The sequence below is a fragment of the Pimephales promelas genome, chromosome 11 (assembly GCF_988280905.1).
Source record: "Pimephales promelas chromosome 11, fPimPro1.hap1.1, whole genome shotgun sequence".
Classification (NCBI taxonomy): domain Eukaryota; kingdom Metazoa; phylum Chordata; class Actinopteri; order Cypriniformes; family Leuciscidae; genus Pimephales; species Pimephales promelas.
Window position 1 is genome coordinate 5,311,437 of NC_142779.1, and position 14,013 is coordinate 5,325,449.

Consider the following 14,013-nt stretch of genomic DNA (forward strand, 5'->3'; position numbering starts at 1 on the left):
ACTATCGAGATAGTGATTGGGTGTCTTGTTGTAGGCAAAATCGCAATAACCCATGGTGTTTCATTTATCTTGTGAGCTGACGAAATACCTCATTATAAAAGACACACACACAAAAACGTCATAAAATAAATCAGATTCGAAGTGTTAAAGTGAATGTGATGGGCTGATGTGACTGCTGCTCATATAGGAACATCTGGACATCTACTGGACACATTTGGTAATGCAGCTAGATAGCCTAGTATATGATCAGTGAGCGTTCATCACCATAGAAAAAAATATTGTAAAATAAGTTTAGTCCACATTTTCTAAAGAAAACTACTTGCCTTAAGATAGCCTATCAGTAGCCTAGGTTAGGGGTAATCAATCAGTCTTAACTCTTCGGTAGATCAATCTACGTTTTTATATAGCCTAACTGATTTAAAAAAAGAACAGTCTTACAGCATATAATTGGATTACTAACTTGTAAGACTAGTTTTAGCAGTTTATGCAACCGGCCACTGGGCAGGATTAACCAATCAATTTCTAATTTAACACTTGAAATCTGAAAGTTTACGAAAAATGATTCCGCCACTGGCCCACAATGCCTTGTGCGCTGCGGGTGCGTCACCGGAAGTATGTGCTGTGGACTTCCTCTCTCTCCTCCGCGCGTGCTTTGCGGCTGCTGTGGTGTTTTTTTCGTTTATTAACGAATTATACTCCAACTTATTTAAAGGAATAAACGTTCATCATGTCACAGTCTTTCCCGGTCCCGAATGACGACGAAGATGTTAACGTGAGTGACTTGTTTTGACACGAGAGCGTGTTTAAGAGATTAAAGCGTGTAACGTATAACGTTATTGATCTTAATCAATGGAGCATCACGACCACACCAAATTTTCATTCTCTTTGTTATTTACGAACTTCGCATTTTAATGGTAACATGTCAGAGTGATGATTTTGTAAACTCTCTCTTTTTTGTCTGTAGTATGACCCTTATTCCTACCCCACTGATTATGACTATCACACCGGTAAGTGTCTGCTTATACAGATGACAGATAAAGACACAAAATAAACAACACACACACACACACACACACACACACACACACATATATGAAGAGTTCAGATGCAAAAGCCTCTAAATGCCATTTGAAATTTTCTTCTTTAATGATGATTTTTGTCAAGCTTGTATATTTAAGTTTAGTGATTTCACTTAAATGGCAATGATAATTACCTATTAATTGTTATTTAAGTGAAATTACTGAACTTGAATATACAAGTTTGACAAAAATCATCATTAAAGAAGAAAATTTCAAATGGCATTTAGAGGCTTTTGCATCTGAACTCTTCATATATATATATATATATATATATATATATATATATATATATTCATTTTCAGCATCATTACTCCAGTGTCCTTCGGAAATCATTCTTTTATGCGTTCATTATTATAATTATCAATAAGAAACAAAAGAACAGGTCCCAGGCACTCAGTCAAGTCTTCAATTGAGGAAAAGTTAAAAAGTTTTTTTTTTGTGAATGTTGTAAGTCATTAATAAGTGAATACTTTCTCATATAAGAGAATGGCGTTTTCATATCTTGTGTTACTTTGCCCTGAAGAAGACCACTTGTTCGCTTGAAACATGTTGGCTCAATGGCTCATGTACTTTTTAATGACTTAAGACTCATTTGAAGACTTGACTGAGTGCCTGGCACCTGTTCTTTTGTTTTTTTGGATCTTTTCCCTACCCCAAGAGCACCTATCATCACAGATCTGATATATTTTACCTGAGCGCCTGGTTGAACCTTATACATTATAATTATTAATGCTGAAAACAGGTGTGTACATTTTTTTAAAACTATTCTTTGAGTAGAAAGTTGAATAGAAAAGCATTTCTTTTAAATATAAACTTTTGTGTCATATTAGAATGATTTCTGAAGGATCATGTGACACTAAAGCCTGGAGTACTGATGCTGAAAATTCAGCTTTGATCACAGGAATACATTACACGTTACTATATATTCACATAGAAAACAGCTGCTTTAAATTGTAATAATAATTCAAAATATTTTTTTGGTATTTTTAATATAAAAATGCAGCCTTGGTGATTCAACATCTTACCACTCCAAAATATACACACTTTTTTTAATACTTTGGCAATTTTATGCTTTTTACCACTTCATTAAAGCTTTTGAACAGATTGATTACCTAGATTGATATATAAAGGATGTGTCTTCTGCAGGCGACCCTAAAGCCGATCTGGCTTTTGAACGTCAGTATGAGCACCAGCAGACGTACCATGTGATCCCTGAGGTCATCAAGAACTTCCTGCAATATTTTCATAAGACCATCTCAGACCTGATCGATCAGAAGGTTTACGAGCTTCAGGCCAACCGTGTGTCCAGTGAGAGCATTGAGCAGAAGATCTACGAGATCCAGGATGTTTATGAGAACAGGTGCACAGCCGTACAGTTACATGGACTTTCCTGATGTATGTTGGGAGATTTTGATGTATCATATTTTATTTGATTTCAGCTGGAATAAGCTTACCGAACGCTTCTTCAAGACATCACCATGGCCTGAGGCAGAAGCCATCGCTTCCCTGGTTGGTAATGGTGAGTGAATTAGACATTTGCTGTATTCAGGAATCCAAACCTCTTAACTATACAGTTGATGTAAGTTTTGTTGTTGTTGGTGTTTTTTGCTGACTTGCACATGTTGTTTTGTCCATCACAGATGCAGTTTTCTTGATCCTTTACAAGGAGCTGTATTACCGGCATATCTACGCCAAAGTCAGCGTGAGTGTGTTTGCTCGTCTGTCTGTTAGTGTTTAATAGTCAAGAAAATTCTTTGTGAATAGAATATATATATGAAGCCCTAGATTAAGTCTCAGCTCTTGTCATGTGTCTTCTCGTCTCTAGGGAGGTCCAACTCTCGACCAGAGATTTGAGTCCTATTATAATTACTGCAACCTCTTCAACTACATCCTCAGTGAGTCCAAACACCAATTACATGTGATGGAATATGGTTTGGGTGATATTTCAGACATGTGTGATGATATAAATTGAAGCAGCGTTGAAATCATTTTTTGGCCAATTCAATTTCTTTTCTTTTTTTTGATTATTACTGGCTTATTTTTGCAGTTACATAAATAATGAGCTATGTAGCTAATAATTCTTAATATATTGGCTGTTAAATTCTGATTATAATGATTCCGAATGAATATAATGATTCATTTTAATAATACATTTTTAAAAATCTATCAAAATATCTTCTCTTATATATCTAATGTTTTCCATATAAACTACCACTCAAATTTTTGGGGTCAGTAAAACAGTTATTTTATTAAGCAACGATATTACATTGATCAAAAGTGACATTAAAGACACTTGTAACGATACAAAAGTGTTCTTTTGCAAATAAATGTTTCTTTGAACAGCATTTGGCTTCTGAAAATTCAGCTTTGCCATCACAGGAATACGTTTTTAAATATTTTACAAATAAAAACTGTTATTTTTAAATGATAATTTATAGTTTATTTTTAATTGAAATGTTGTTCAAATACATGCAGCCATGGTAAGAGACTGCTTTCAAAAACTTTTGAACTGTAATGTGTGTTGAATATTGTCAAAGGAATTTTTTGATTCATATCGCCCCGTCATAGATCCTGAGTTTGAGTAGGTTTAAATATGAGCTTGTTTTACATCAGCACTTTTAATGTGGCGTATTGTTCTCAGATGCTGATGGACCGGCACCTCTGGAGCTTCCTAACCAGTGGCTGTGGGACATCATCGATGAGTTCATTTACCAGGTAAGAGCGAAGCGCATGTGGTTAAGGTGACTCTTGGTCCTCATAAGTCCACTTGTTCTGCCACTTTCGTTATTACTGATATGTTCACCGAAACGGGTCTTTGAGGAAGTAAAAGGGTGTTGTTTTACACAACCATTGAGGAATTTTAACCAAAGTATGTTTCCAACTTTACATGAAGACCCTAAAGAATCATACCAACTTGTGGAAAATGGGCATCCGATGACCCCTTTCTGTTTTGCAGTTCCAGTCATTCAGTCAGTATCGCTGTAAGACTGCCAAGAAATCGGAAGAAGAGATTGAATTCCTGAGGAACAATCCCAAGATCTGGAACGTTCACAGCGTGCTGAATGTTCTTCACTCTCTGGTGGACAAGAGCAACATCAACCGTCAGCTGGAGGTGTACACCAGCGGAGGTGAAAGTCGTCGACCGGCCCTCACACACTTACTACTTTATCCAGATCTCAGTGTGACGCTGGTGTCTCTGTTACAGGTGACCCTGAGTCAGTGGCTGGAGAATACGGCCGTCACTCGCTCTATAAGATGTTGGGTTATTTCAGTCTGGTGGGTTTACTGAGGCTTCACTCTCTGCTGGGTGATTACTATCAGGCCATCAAAGTCCTGGAGAACATCGAACTCAACAAGAAGGTAATTTATTTATTTATTTATTTTTTTTTTTATCTAAGGGGCCCTTTACTCAAAAAATGCCTTAAAACGCAAACTTTTGAAAATGGGTTTCAAGGTGTTGCTGTTATCGTCTCTTTGTAAACGACAAAAACACAAATTTGTGAAAACTGTGACGTCATGTGCATGCGTATCACGTGTTCAGTCTATAGGTGTGTAGATTTTCTTTACAAAGCGCCATCGCCAACTACTGGCCATGGCAGCAGCATACAGTGCTTTTAGTTGTTTTTGCAAATCAATGTGTATATGGGGATTGTTTTGACAACGTTGTTGTCTGTACATGAAAACCACAAAGGAAAAAGTATATTTTTAGTACATGGTTGTCATGAAAACATACCCTTAAGTTTATCATAGTTTTGTTCATATTTTTAGTTTACTGAGGCCCTAAAGGGGAATGGTGATGGGAGGAAAATTATATAGGGAAAAACTTGAAAGAAAAATGCAATTTCTTGGAGGACTGGAAATATTTTGCTAAATTTTTCCCACCACCATGGCCTGGCTCTCTATGTATTAGCTTTGTTTTTATTCTATTAGATGTGCATTTTAGTAAAAAAAAAAAACAATTTGGTTATATGCATTCCATTAGTTTTTTTGTTTAAATATTTTTTATTTAAATCATTATTTTTATTTCTGTTTGTTCAAAATTTGTTATTTATTTCCAGGTAATAATATTAGTGCTTCAACTTAGACAAGGCAACATTAAGTTTATCAAATAATACTTTTTTATATCAGCTTTATTTAAATGATCAGAAATGTTTTTAATAGTTTTAGTTAATGATAATAACCCTGCCCAGCTGCACTGTCACTGTGTATGGATGTCTCAAGGTTTTGAGTCAGTGTGATAATGTTGTGTTCATGGTGTGTTTCAGAGCATGTATTCACGTGTGCCTGAGTGTCAGATCACCACCTACTACTATGTGGGTTTTGCGTATCTGATGATGAGACGCTATCAGGACGCCATCCGTGTCTTCGCCAACATCCTGCTCTACATCCAGAGGACCAGAAACATGTTCCAGAGAACCACCTACAAATATGAGATGGTCAGTGAATTTAAAATATTTGTGTAGTTGGTTAACAGATGGACACAGTAATAAGAATAATTACAGTATAAAGAATTTTCATTGTCATTAAAATAATACAAAACATCTTAAAGGTGCTGCTTTTTTTGTGTGCGTGTGAGACTGGGTCAAATCTCATGAGCTCATTCAACCAGTCCTGATATTTGTGCATTATTATTGCTGGTGTTATACTTAAGATTGAATGGGCTCTATGCACGGCGGTTTTTCCGGTGAAGGTGTAAGGATGCTCGATAACTTCCGCTGATCGCAGTGTCCAATGCAATACCGAGAATTTACATTGAATTTTATACTCCACCATGGTTACACTAAAGAAACGTTAGTCACAAAAACAGACAAAACAGACATCCCTCGTTGTGTTTATGCTTCTTTTTAAAATTATATTAAATAAACATAACTATATATAAAATTACATCTAAACGTATGAAAGTTTCGTTTCAAAGATTATTTTTGACAGTAAATTTTGAAGACTGCCATAATCTCATTTTCCTCGGTTTTCCTCCGCTTTAATCTCCCCACCCAGAAACTGGCGAGCATCCTTGTGTCAAATGCGGAACTTATGCGTGCATATAGCCCATTGGTTGCGTTCTGCTGTACTATCTATTATATGTGGTCATATTGGTGTGATATTTAATCAAAACCTTGTATTGTGTGATGTTCAGATTAATAAACAGAACGAGCAGATGCACGGACTGCTGGCCATCGCTCTCACCATGTACCCCATGCGCATCGACGAGAGCATTCACACACAGCTCCGTGAGAAATACGGAGACAAGATGCTCCGCATGCAGAAAGGGTGAGAACGCAAACACAGGTTATATTTATATACTACGTATTTGTGATTGCGAAGATTTTTGCCGTTTTTGAAAGAAGTCTTTATTGCTGACCAAGGCTGCATTTATTCGATTTGTTTTCCATAACAACAGTAATATTGAGGAAATATATATATATTTTTAACCGTTTTCTATTTTAATACATTTTAAAATGTAATTTATTCCTGTGATCAAAGCTGAATTTTGTCAGCATCATTACTCCAGTCTTTAGTGTCACATGATCCTTCAGAAATCATTCGGTTATGCTGATTTGATTTGCTGCTCAAGAAACATTTCAATGTTGAAAACAATTGTGCTGCTTGATGTTTTTGTGGAAACCCATTTTTTTTTTCATTTATTTGATATATAAATTATTTGTTTTAATTTATAAAGACATAATAAATGTCTTTCCTGCCAGTTGATCAATTTATTATATTGCTGAATAAAAGTATTAAAGTTACACACATATGTATCTGTAATATACACAGTATTTAAGATTGTTTTCCCCCTCTTGTTCAGAGATCTACAGGTGTTTGAGGAATTGTTCAGTTTTGCCTGCCCCAAGTTCCTGTCACCTGTAGTTCCAAACTATGACAACGTTAATCCAAATTACCACAAAGAGCCATTCCAGCAGCAGCTCAAAGTGTTTGCAGAGGAGGTGACGCAGCAGGCGCAGCTCTCCACCATCCGCAGGTACAACACCCTTAATCTCACGCTTAGGCCAGTTCTGTCTGGAGGAACACTAATTATATGGTGTGTCTGGTCCTGAAATGATCAGATATTCATGGTATATTTATAAATTAGAAACATTAGGGGCTTTTGCACCCCATAGCTCTAGGAACTAGCCACCAGGGCAGTTCCCAAAGAACTAATTTCCCCCCAGGGCCATGTTGCTGGTTGCATTCGGACCGGTAACAGGAACTCTGAAGTGATGAAAGCCGCCCCACAGCGACTCCATTTACAACACAACAGCTGGAGGATAGAGGATGCAGATCGCGTTTGGACAGTCAATGTACACTTGTGTCACTGGTAGTACTTATTGTGCTGGGTTAGACCCTACACTGAAGTAAGAGCTAATTTAGTTCCCCAAAAACAAGTTCCTAGTTCTTGTGAACACGCTAAAACCCGGATACTTCCACCAATAGTTCTTGGAACTATGGAAAGGTTTCTCTGGTGCGAAAGCCCTTATTGTGAGTATTGTGTAATACTTAAATGTGCTTTTTATTTGACCATTGGTTTCCTGTGTTTTGTTATATTGGTGATTTAAAAAACAGTTTTATTGAAAAAATGTGAAAAGCATTCTGTAAAAATCTTCCTAGCATCAACTTCGAATTATATTGCCCAGCCCTACTTGCAGCTGGAGCATGTTGGTTGTTTAAAAACTCCTCAGCTGACTCGTGTGTTTCTCTCAGTTTCCTGAAGCTCTACACCACTATGCCAGTGGCCAAACTGGCCGGATTCCTGGACATGACTGAGCAGGAGTTCCGGATCCAGCTGCTGGTCTTCAAACACAAGATGAAGAACCTGGTGTGGACCAGTGGCATCTCTGCTCTGGACGGAGAGTTTCAGTCTGCATCTGAGGTCGACTTTTACATCGACAAGGTGTGTGAGTGTGTTGACTTAGGCAGTTCTAGTTTAAAGACGAAAACACAAAGTTAAGGTTTTCAATTATGAAATTAAATATAGGGCTGCACCGTCATGAAAACTTGGACATTTCAATTTTAGCTTCTATTTATTTATTTTACATACTGGACATTTATACTGTAAAAAATTTTTTGTCCAACTTATTTTATTACAATTTCTTAAATATTATAAATAAGTCCCCATTAAATCAAAATTAAAGTTGTTCGGCTTTTAGTGTGAATATGTTAACCTTACCACCATGTACTCCAAACTGACAAAATTCACATTTAGAAGAAATAAGCATTCAAAATCTCTCACTTCCACCAATCTGGATCAATAATTTTGGTCTCTCTGCACTTCAGGTTCTTATCAGATTTTCTGTCCAATCAACTGCTCTCTAGAATCTAAAGCACCCCGCCTCCTACATTATAAATAGACGCTGAATCTGCAATAAAAATCCATGTGTGAACAAGTCACTTGTGAGTCGACGCAGACCAGAAAATGTATTGACCCATTTAAATTCTGCACAGAATGCTGTATTTTAAAGCGATATGGAGGAGAAACAGTGGCTTTACCGAGCTCATCGGCTTCCGGTTTCAGTGAAAATGACGTCAATATACTGAATAATGCTGCATATTTCAAGGCACTTCAGTGGACCTTTAATTGGCTGGATGTTTCTCTATATAATCTTAAAATATCTCAAAAACCTTAAAGATCTATAGTAAATATGTATTTTTCCAAGTTATAATCTGTTGTGAATGTTTTCACTGGTGAAATAATGATCTTTGTGAGTGTAGACTAACAAAAGATCACATTGCCTTCCATCAGGATATGATCCATATTGCAGACACCAAGGTTGCCCGTCGCTATGGCGATTTCTTTATCCGACAGATCCACAAGTTTGAGGAGGTACACTCCAATTATTTTTAACTTACGTACTCTACACATTTTCTTTTGCAATTACAGTTTGTTTAAATATGGTTTTTGTATTTAACATCAACATTGTCACATTTTGATTGTAACTTTTCATGTTCTGTAGCTGAACCGGACGCTGAAGAAAATGCCTCTGGCGTCTGGCACCACGACTACGACCAGCTCCACATCACGAGCCACATAATGCAGATCCTATCAGAAGTTTCTCAACTAATTAGAACCTGATTTGATTTTACTGTGATATCCATCAATCACAGGCCGACCCAGACTTCTCATTTCTGAACTATTATACCATCCCATTCAGTTTCTCCGACATGCTCTGGTGTGTCAAACAAGCAAAGCTGTTGGAAGTCTTTCTAATGCTTTTTTCTAAGTCAATAAAGTTTGATGTGGCTGAAACCTAGTTGGGAGTTTTTTTTTTGTTTGTTTGTTTTTTTTTTGTGTAGTTTTCATCTTGCATATAGTGGGCCTGAAAAAGTTATGGCAATTATGCATAAACCAAATTCTTGCATAAATTGTCACATTAAGTGTCTTCAGACGATTTACGGTGTGCTCATGTTTCATGATTAGGCTGTGAAGTCTGCATGAATGCGATTTGTCTTTTTTTTAATTGTAAAGTAGATCTAAATGAACCCTCTTCTCAAATGAGGGACAAAAAGTAGGGTGTGACTCAATTCAATGCACAAATGGAGGCTCTAGACCATTCCAGAGCTGAGATATGGACATCCCGCGTAGCATTTATCCCATTATAAAAATAGTGGTTTATAATAGGATAAATGCTACGTGGGATCGCAATATCTCAGCTCAGGAAGGGTCTAGAGCCTCCATTTTTGCACTCAGGTCTAAGTCTCATGGCCCTCTATCAGAATCCAGAGTTTCAAGAAGATTGGGGATACTTAATTTTTCACCCCAAAAAAAAAAAAAACGTAAGGGTTAACACTGTCGTTTTTTTTTCGTATCGAAATGTTGAGTTTCGATATCTCAGCTCTGGAAGGGTCTAGAGCCTCCATTGTTGCACTCAGGTCTAAATCTCATGGCCCTCTATCAGAATCCAGCGTTTTAAGAAGTTTGGGGATACTTAATTTTTCGCCCCCCAAAAAAACGTAAGGGGTAACACTGTCGTTTTTTTTTTCTGGTCGAAATTTTGAGTTTCGATATCTCAGCTCTGGCTGGGTCTAAAGCCTCCATTTTTGCACTCAGGTCTAAGTCTCATGGCCCTCTATCAGAATCCAGAGTTTCAAGAAGATTGGGCACACTTAATTTTTCGCCCCAAAAAAAAAAAAACGTAAGGGGTAACACTGTCGATTTTTTTTCGGGTCGAAATTTTGAGTTTCGATATCTCAGCTCTGGAAGGGTCTAAAGCCTCAATTTTTGCACTCAGGTCTAAGTCTCAGGGCCCTCTATCAAAATCCAGAGTTTTGAGAAGATTGGGGATACTTAATTTTTCGCTCCCCCCCCCCAAAAAACGTAAGGGGTAACTCTGTCGTTTTTTTTTCTGGTCAAAAATTTGAGTTTCCATATCTCACATCTGGAAGGGTCTAAAGCCTCCATTTTTGCACTCAGGTCTAAGTCTCATGGCCGTCTATCAGAATCCAGAGTTTCAAGAAGATTGGGGATACTTAATTTTTCGCCCCAAAAAAAAAACGTAAGGGGTAACACTGTCGTTTTTTTTTCGGGTCGAAATTTTGAGTTTCGATATCTCAGCTCTGGAAGGGTCTAGAGCCTCCATTGTTGCACTCAGGTCTAAGTCTCATGGCCCTCTATCAGAATCCAGAGTTTTGAGAAGATTGGGGATACTTAATTTTTCGACCAAAAAAAAAAACCGTAAGGGTCGATCGAAATTTAGAGTTTTGATATCTCAGCTCTGGCTGGGTCTAAAGCCTCCATTTTTGCACTCAGGTCTAAGTCTCATGGCTCTCTATCAGAATCCAGAGTTTCAAGAACATCAGAGAAACTCAAAATTTCGACCCCCTAAAAAAACGAAAGGGGTAACACTGTCGTTTTTTTTTTGGGGGGGGGGGGGGGGGGGGGGGGGGTCGAAATTTTGAGTTTCTCTGATCTTCTTGAAACTCTGGATTGTGATAGAGGGCCATGAGACTTAGACCTGAGTGCAAAAATGGAGGCTCTAGACCCTTCCAGAGCTGAGATCTCGAAACTAAAAATTTCAAACCAAAAAAAAACGACAGTGTTACCCCTTACGTTTTTTGGGGGGGGAAAAATTAAGTATCCCCAATCTTCTCAAAACTCTGGATTCTGATAGAGGGCCATGAGACTTAGACCTGAGTGCAACAATGGAGGCTCTAGACCCTTCCAGTGCTGAGATCTCGAAACTCAAAATTTCAAACCAAAAAAAAACGACAGTGTTACCCCTTATGTTTTTTTGGGGGGGAAAAATTAAGTATCCCCAATCTTCTCAAAACTCTGGATTCTGATAGAGGGCCATGAGACTTAGACCTGAGTGCAAAAATGGAGGCTCTAAACCCTTCCAGAGCTGAGATCTCGAAACTCAAAATTTCAAACCAAAAAAAAAACGACAGTGTTACCCCTTACGTTTTTTTCTTTTGGGCGAAAAATTAAGTATCCCCAATCTTCTCAAAACTCTGGATTCTGATAGAGGGCCATGAGACTTAGACCTGAGTGCAACAATGGAGGCTCTATACCCTTCCAGTGCTGAGATATCGAAACTCAAAATTTCGACCAGAAAAAAAAAAACGACAGTGTTACCCCTTACGTTTTTTTGGGGGGGCGAAAAATTAAGTATCCCCAATCTTCTCAAAACTCTGGATTCTGATAGAGGGCCATGAGACTTAGACCTGAGTGCAAAAATGGAGGCTTTAGACCCTTCCAGAGCTGAGATATCGAAACTCAAAATTTCGACCCGAAAAAAAAACGACACTGTTACCCCTTACGTTTTTTTTTTGGGCGAAAAATTAAGTATCCCTAATCTTCTTGAAACTGGATTCTGATAGAGGCCCATGAGACTTAGACCTGAGTGCAAAAATGGAGGCTTTAGACCCAGCCAGAGCTGAGATATCGAAACTCAAAATTTCGACCTGAAAAAAAAAACGACAGTGTTACCCCTTACGTTTTTTTTGGGGGGGCAAAAAATTAAATATCCCCAATCTTCTTGAAACTCTGGATTCTGATAGAGGTCCATGAGACTTAGACCTGAGTGCAACAATGGAGGCTCTAGACCCGTCCAGAGCTGAGATGTCGAAACTCAAAATTTCGACCAGAAAAAAAAACGACAGTGTTACCCCTTACGTTTTTTTTGGGGGGCTAACTATTAAGTTTCCCCAATTTTCTCGAAACTCTGGATTCTGATAGAGGGCCATGAGACTTAGACCTGAGTGCAACAATGGAGGCTCTAGACCCTTCCAGAGCAGAGATATCGAAACTCAAAATTTCGACACGAAAAAAAAAAACGACAGTGTTACCCCTTACGTTTTTTTTTTTTAGGCGAAAAATTAAGTATCCCCAATCTTCTCGAAACTTTGGATTCTGATAGAGGGCCATGAGACTTAGACCTGAGTGCAAAAATGGAGGCTTTAGACCCTTGCAGAGCTGAGATATCGAAACTCAAAATTTCGACCAGAAAAAAAAACGACAGTGTTACCCCTTACGTTTTTTTTTTTGGGGTGAAAATTAAGTTTCCCCAATCTTCTTGAAACTCTGGATTCTGATAGAGGGCCATGAGACTTAGACCTGAGTGCAACAATGGAGGCTCTAGACCCTTCCATAGCTGAGATCTCGAAACTCAAAATTTCGACCCAAAAATAAACGACAGTGTTACCCCTTACGTTTTGTTTTTTTTTGGGCGAAAAATTAATTATCCCCAATCTTCTCAAAACTCTGGATTCTGATAGAGGGCCATGAGACTTAGACCTGAGTGCAAAAATTGAGGCTTTAGACCCTTCCAGAGCTGAGATATCGAAACTCAAAATTTCGACCAGAAAAAAAAACGACAGTGTTGCCCCTTACGGTTTTTTTTTAGGCGAAAAATTAAGTATCCCCAATCTTCTCGAAACTCTGGATTCTGATAGAGAGCCATGAGACTTAGACCTGAGTGCAAAAATGGAGGCTTTAGACCCTTTCAGAGCTGAGATATCGAAACTCAAAATTTCGACCAGAAAAAAAAACGACAGTGTTACCCCTTACGTTTTTTTTTTTTTGGGCGAAAAATTAAGTATCCCCAATCTTCTCAAAACTCTGGATTCTGATAGAGGGCCATGAGACTTACACCTGAATGCAAAAATGGAGGCTTTAGACCCTTCCAGAGCTAAGATATCGAAACTCAAAATTTCGACCAGAAAAAAAAACGACAGTGTTACCCCTTACGTTTTTTTTTTTGGGCAAAAAATTAAGTATCCCCAATCTTCTCAAAACTCTGGATTCTGATAGAGGACCATGAGACTTATACCTGAGTGCAAAAATGGAGGCTTTAGACCCTTCCAGAGATGAGATATCGAAACTCAAAATTTCGACCAGAAAAAAAAAACGATAGTGTTACCCCTTACGGTTTTTTTTTGGGCAAAAAATTAAGTCTCCCCAATCTTCTTGAAACTCTGGATTCTGATAGAGGGCCATGAGATTTAGACCTGAGTGCAACAATGGAGGCTCTAGACCCTTCCAGAGCTGAGATATCGAAACTCAAAATTTCGACCCGAAAAAAAAACGATAGTGTTACCCCTTACGTTTTTTTTTAGGCGAAAAATTAAGTATCCCCAATCTTCTCGAAACTCTGGATTCTGATAGAGAGCCATGAGACTTAGACCTGAGTGCAAAAATGGAGGCTTTAGACCCTTTCAGAGCTGAGATATCGAAACTCAAAATTTCGACCAGAAAAAAAAACGACAGTGTTACCCCTTACGTTTTTTTTTTTGGGCGAAAAATTAAGTATCCCCAATCTTCTTGAAACTCTGGATTCTTATAGAGGGCCATGAGACTTAGACCTGAGTGCAACAATGGAGGCTCTAGACCCTTCCAGAGCTGAGATATCGAAACTCAAAATTTCGACCCAAAAAAAAAACGACAGTGTTACCCCTTACGTTTTTTTTTTTTGGGGCGAAAAATTAAGTATCCCCAATCTTCTCA

General features: G+C 38.0%; 1 protein-coding gene across 1 annotated transcript; it reads left to right on the forward strand.

Moving 5' to 3' along the window:
• The first annotated feature begins 607 nt into the window (after window positions 1-607).
• On the forward strand, window positions 608-9,322 carry eif3l (eukaryotic translation initiation factor 3 subunit L). Its single transcript, XM_039654097.2, has 15 exons — window positions 608-772; window positions 965-1,007; window positions 2,226-2,439; window positions 2,519-2,598; window positions 2,720-2,781; window positions 2,905-2,974; window positions 3,721-3,794; window positions 4,036-4,207; window positions 4,285-4,439; window positions 5,345-5,515; window positions 6,214-6,347; window positions 6,883-7,056; window positions 7,776-7,965; window positions 8,815-8,895; window positions 9,026-9,322. The coding sequence occupies exons 1-15, from the start codon at window positions 728-730 to the stop codon at window positions 9,101-9,103; spliced, it is 1,743 nt and encodes a 580-aa protein (XP_039510031.2). The 5' UTR covers window positions 608-727; the 3' UTR covers window positions 9,104-9,322.
• Window positions 9,323-14,013: the final 4,691 nt, after the last annotated feature.

Excerpts from the sequence above, each read along its gene's own strand:
- eif3l (XM_039654097.2), top strand. The coding sequence starts at position 728 with ATGTCACAGTCTTTCCCGGTCCCGAATGACGACGAAGATGTTAAC. Across the intron at positions 2,440-2,518 it reads CAGGATGTTTATGAGAACAG|CTGGAATAAGCTTACCGAAC; the intron begins GTGCACAGCCGT and ends ATTTGATTTCAG. Across the intron at positions 7,057-7,775 it reads CAGCTCTCCACCATCCGCAG|TTTCCTGAAGCTCTACACCA; the intron begins GTACAACACCCT and ends TGTTTCTCTCAG.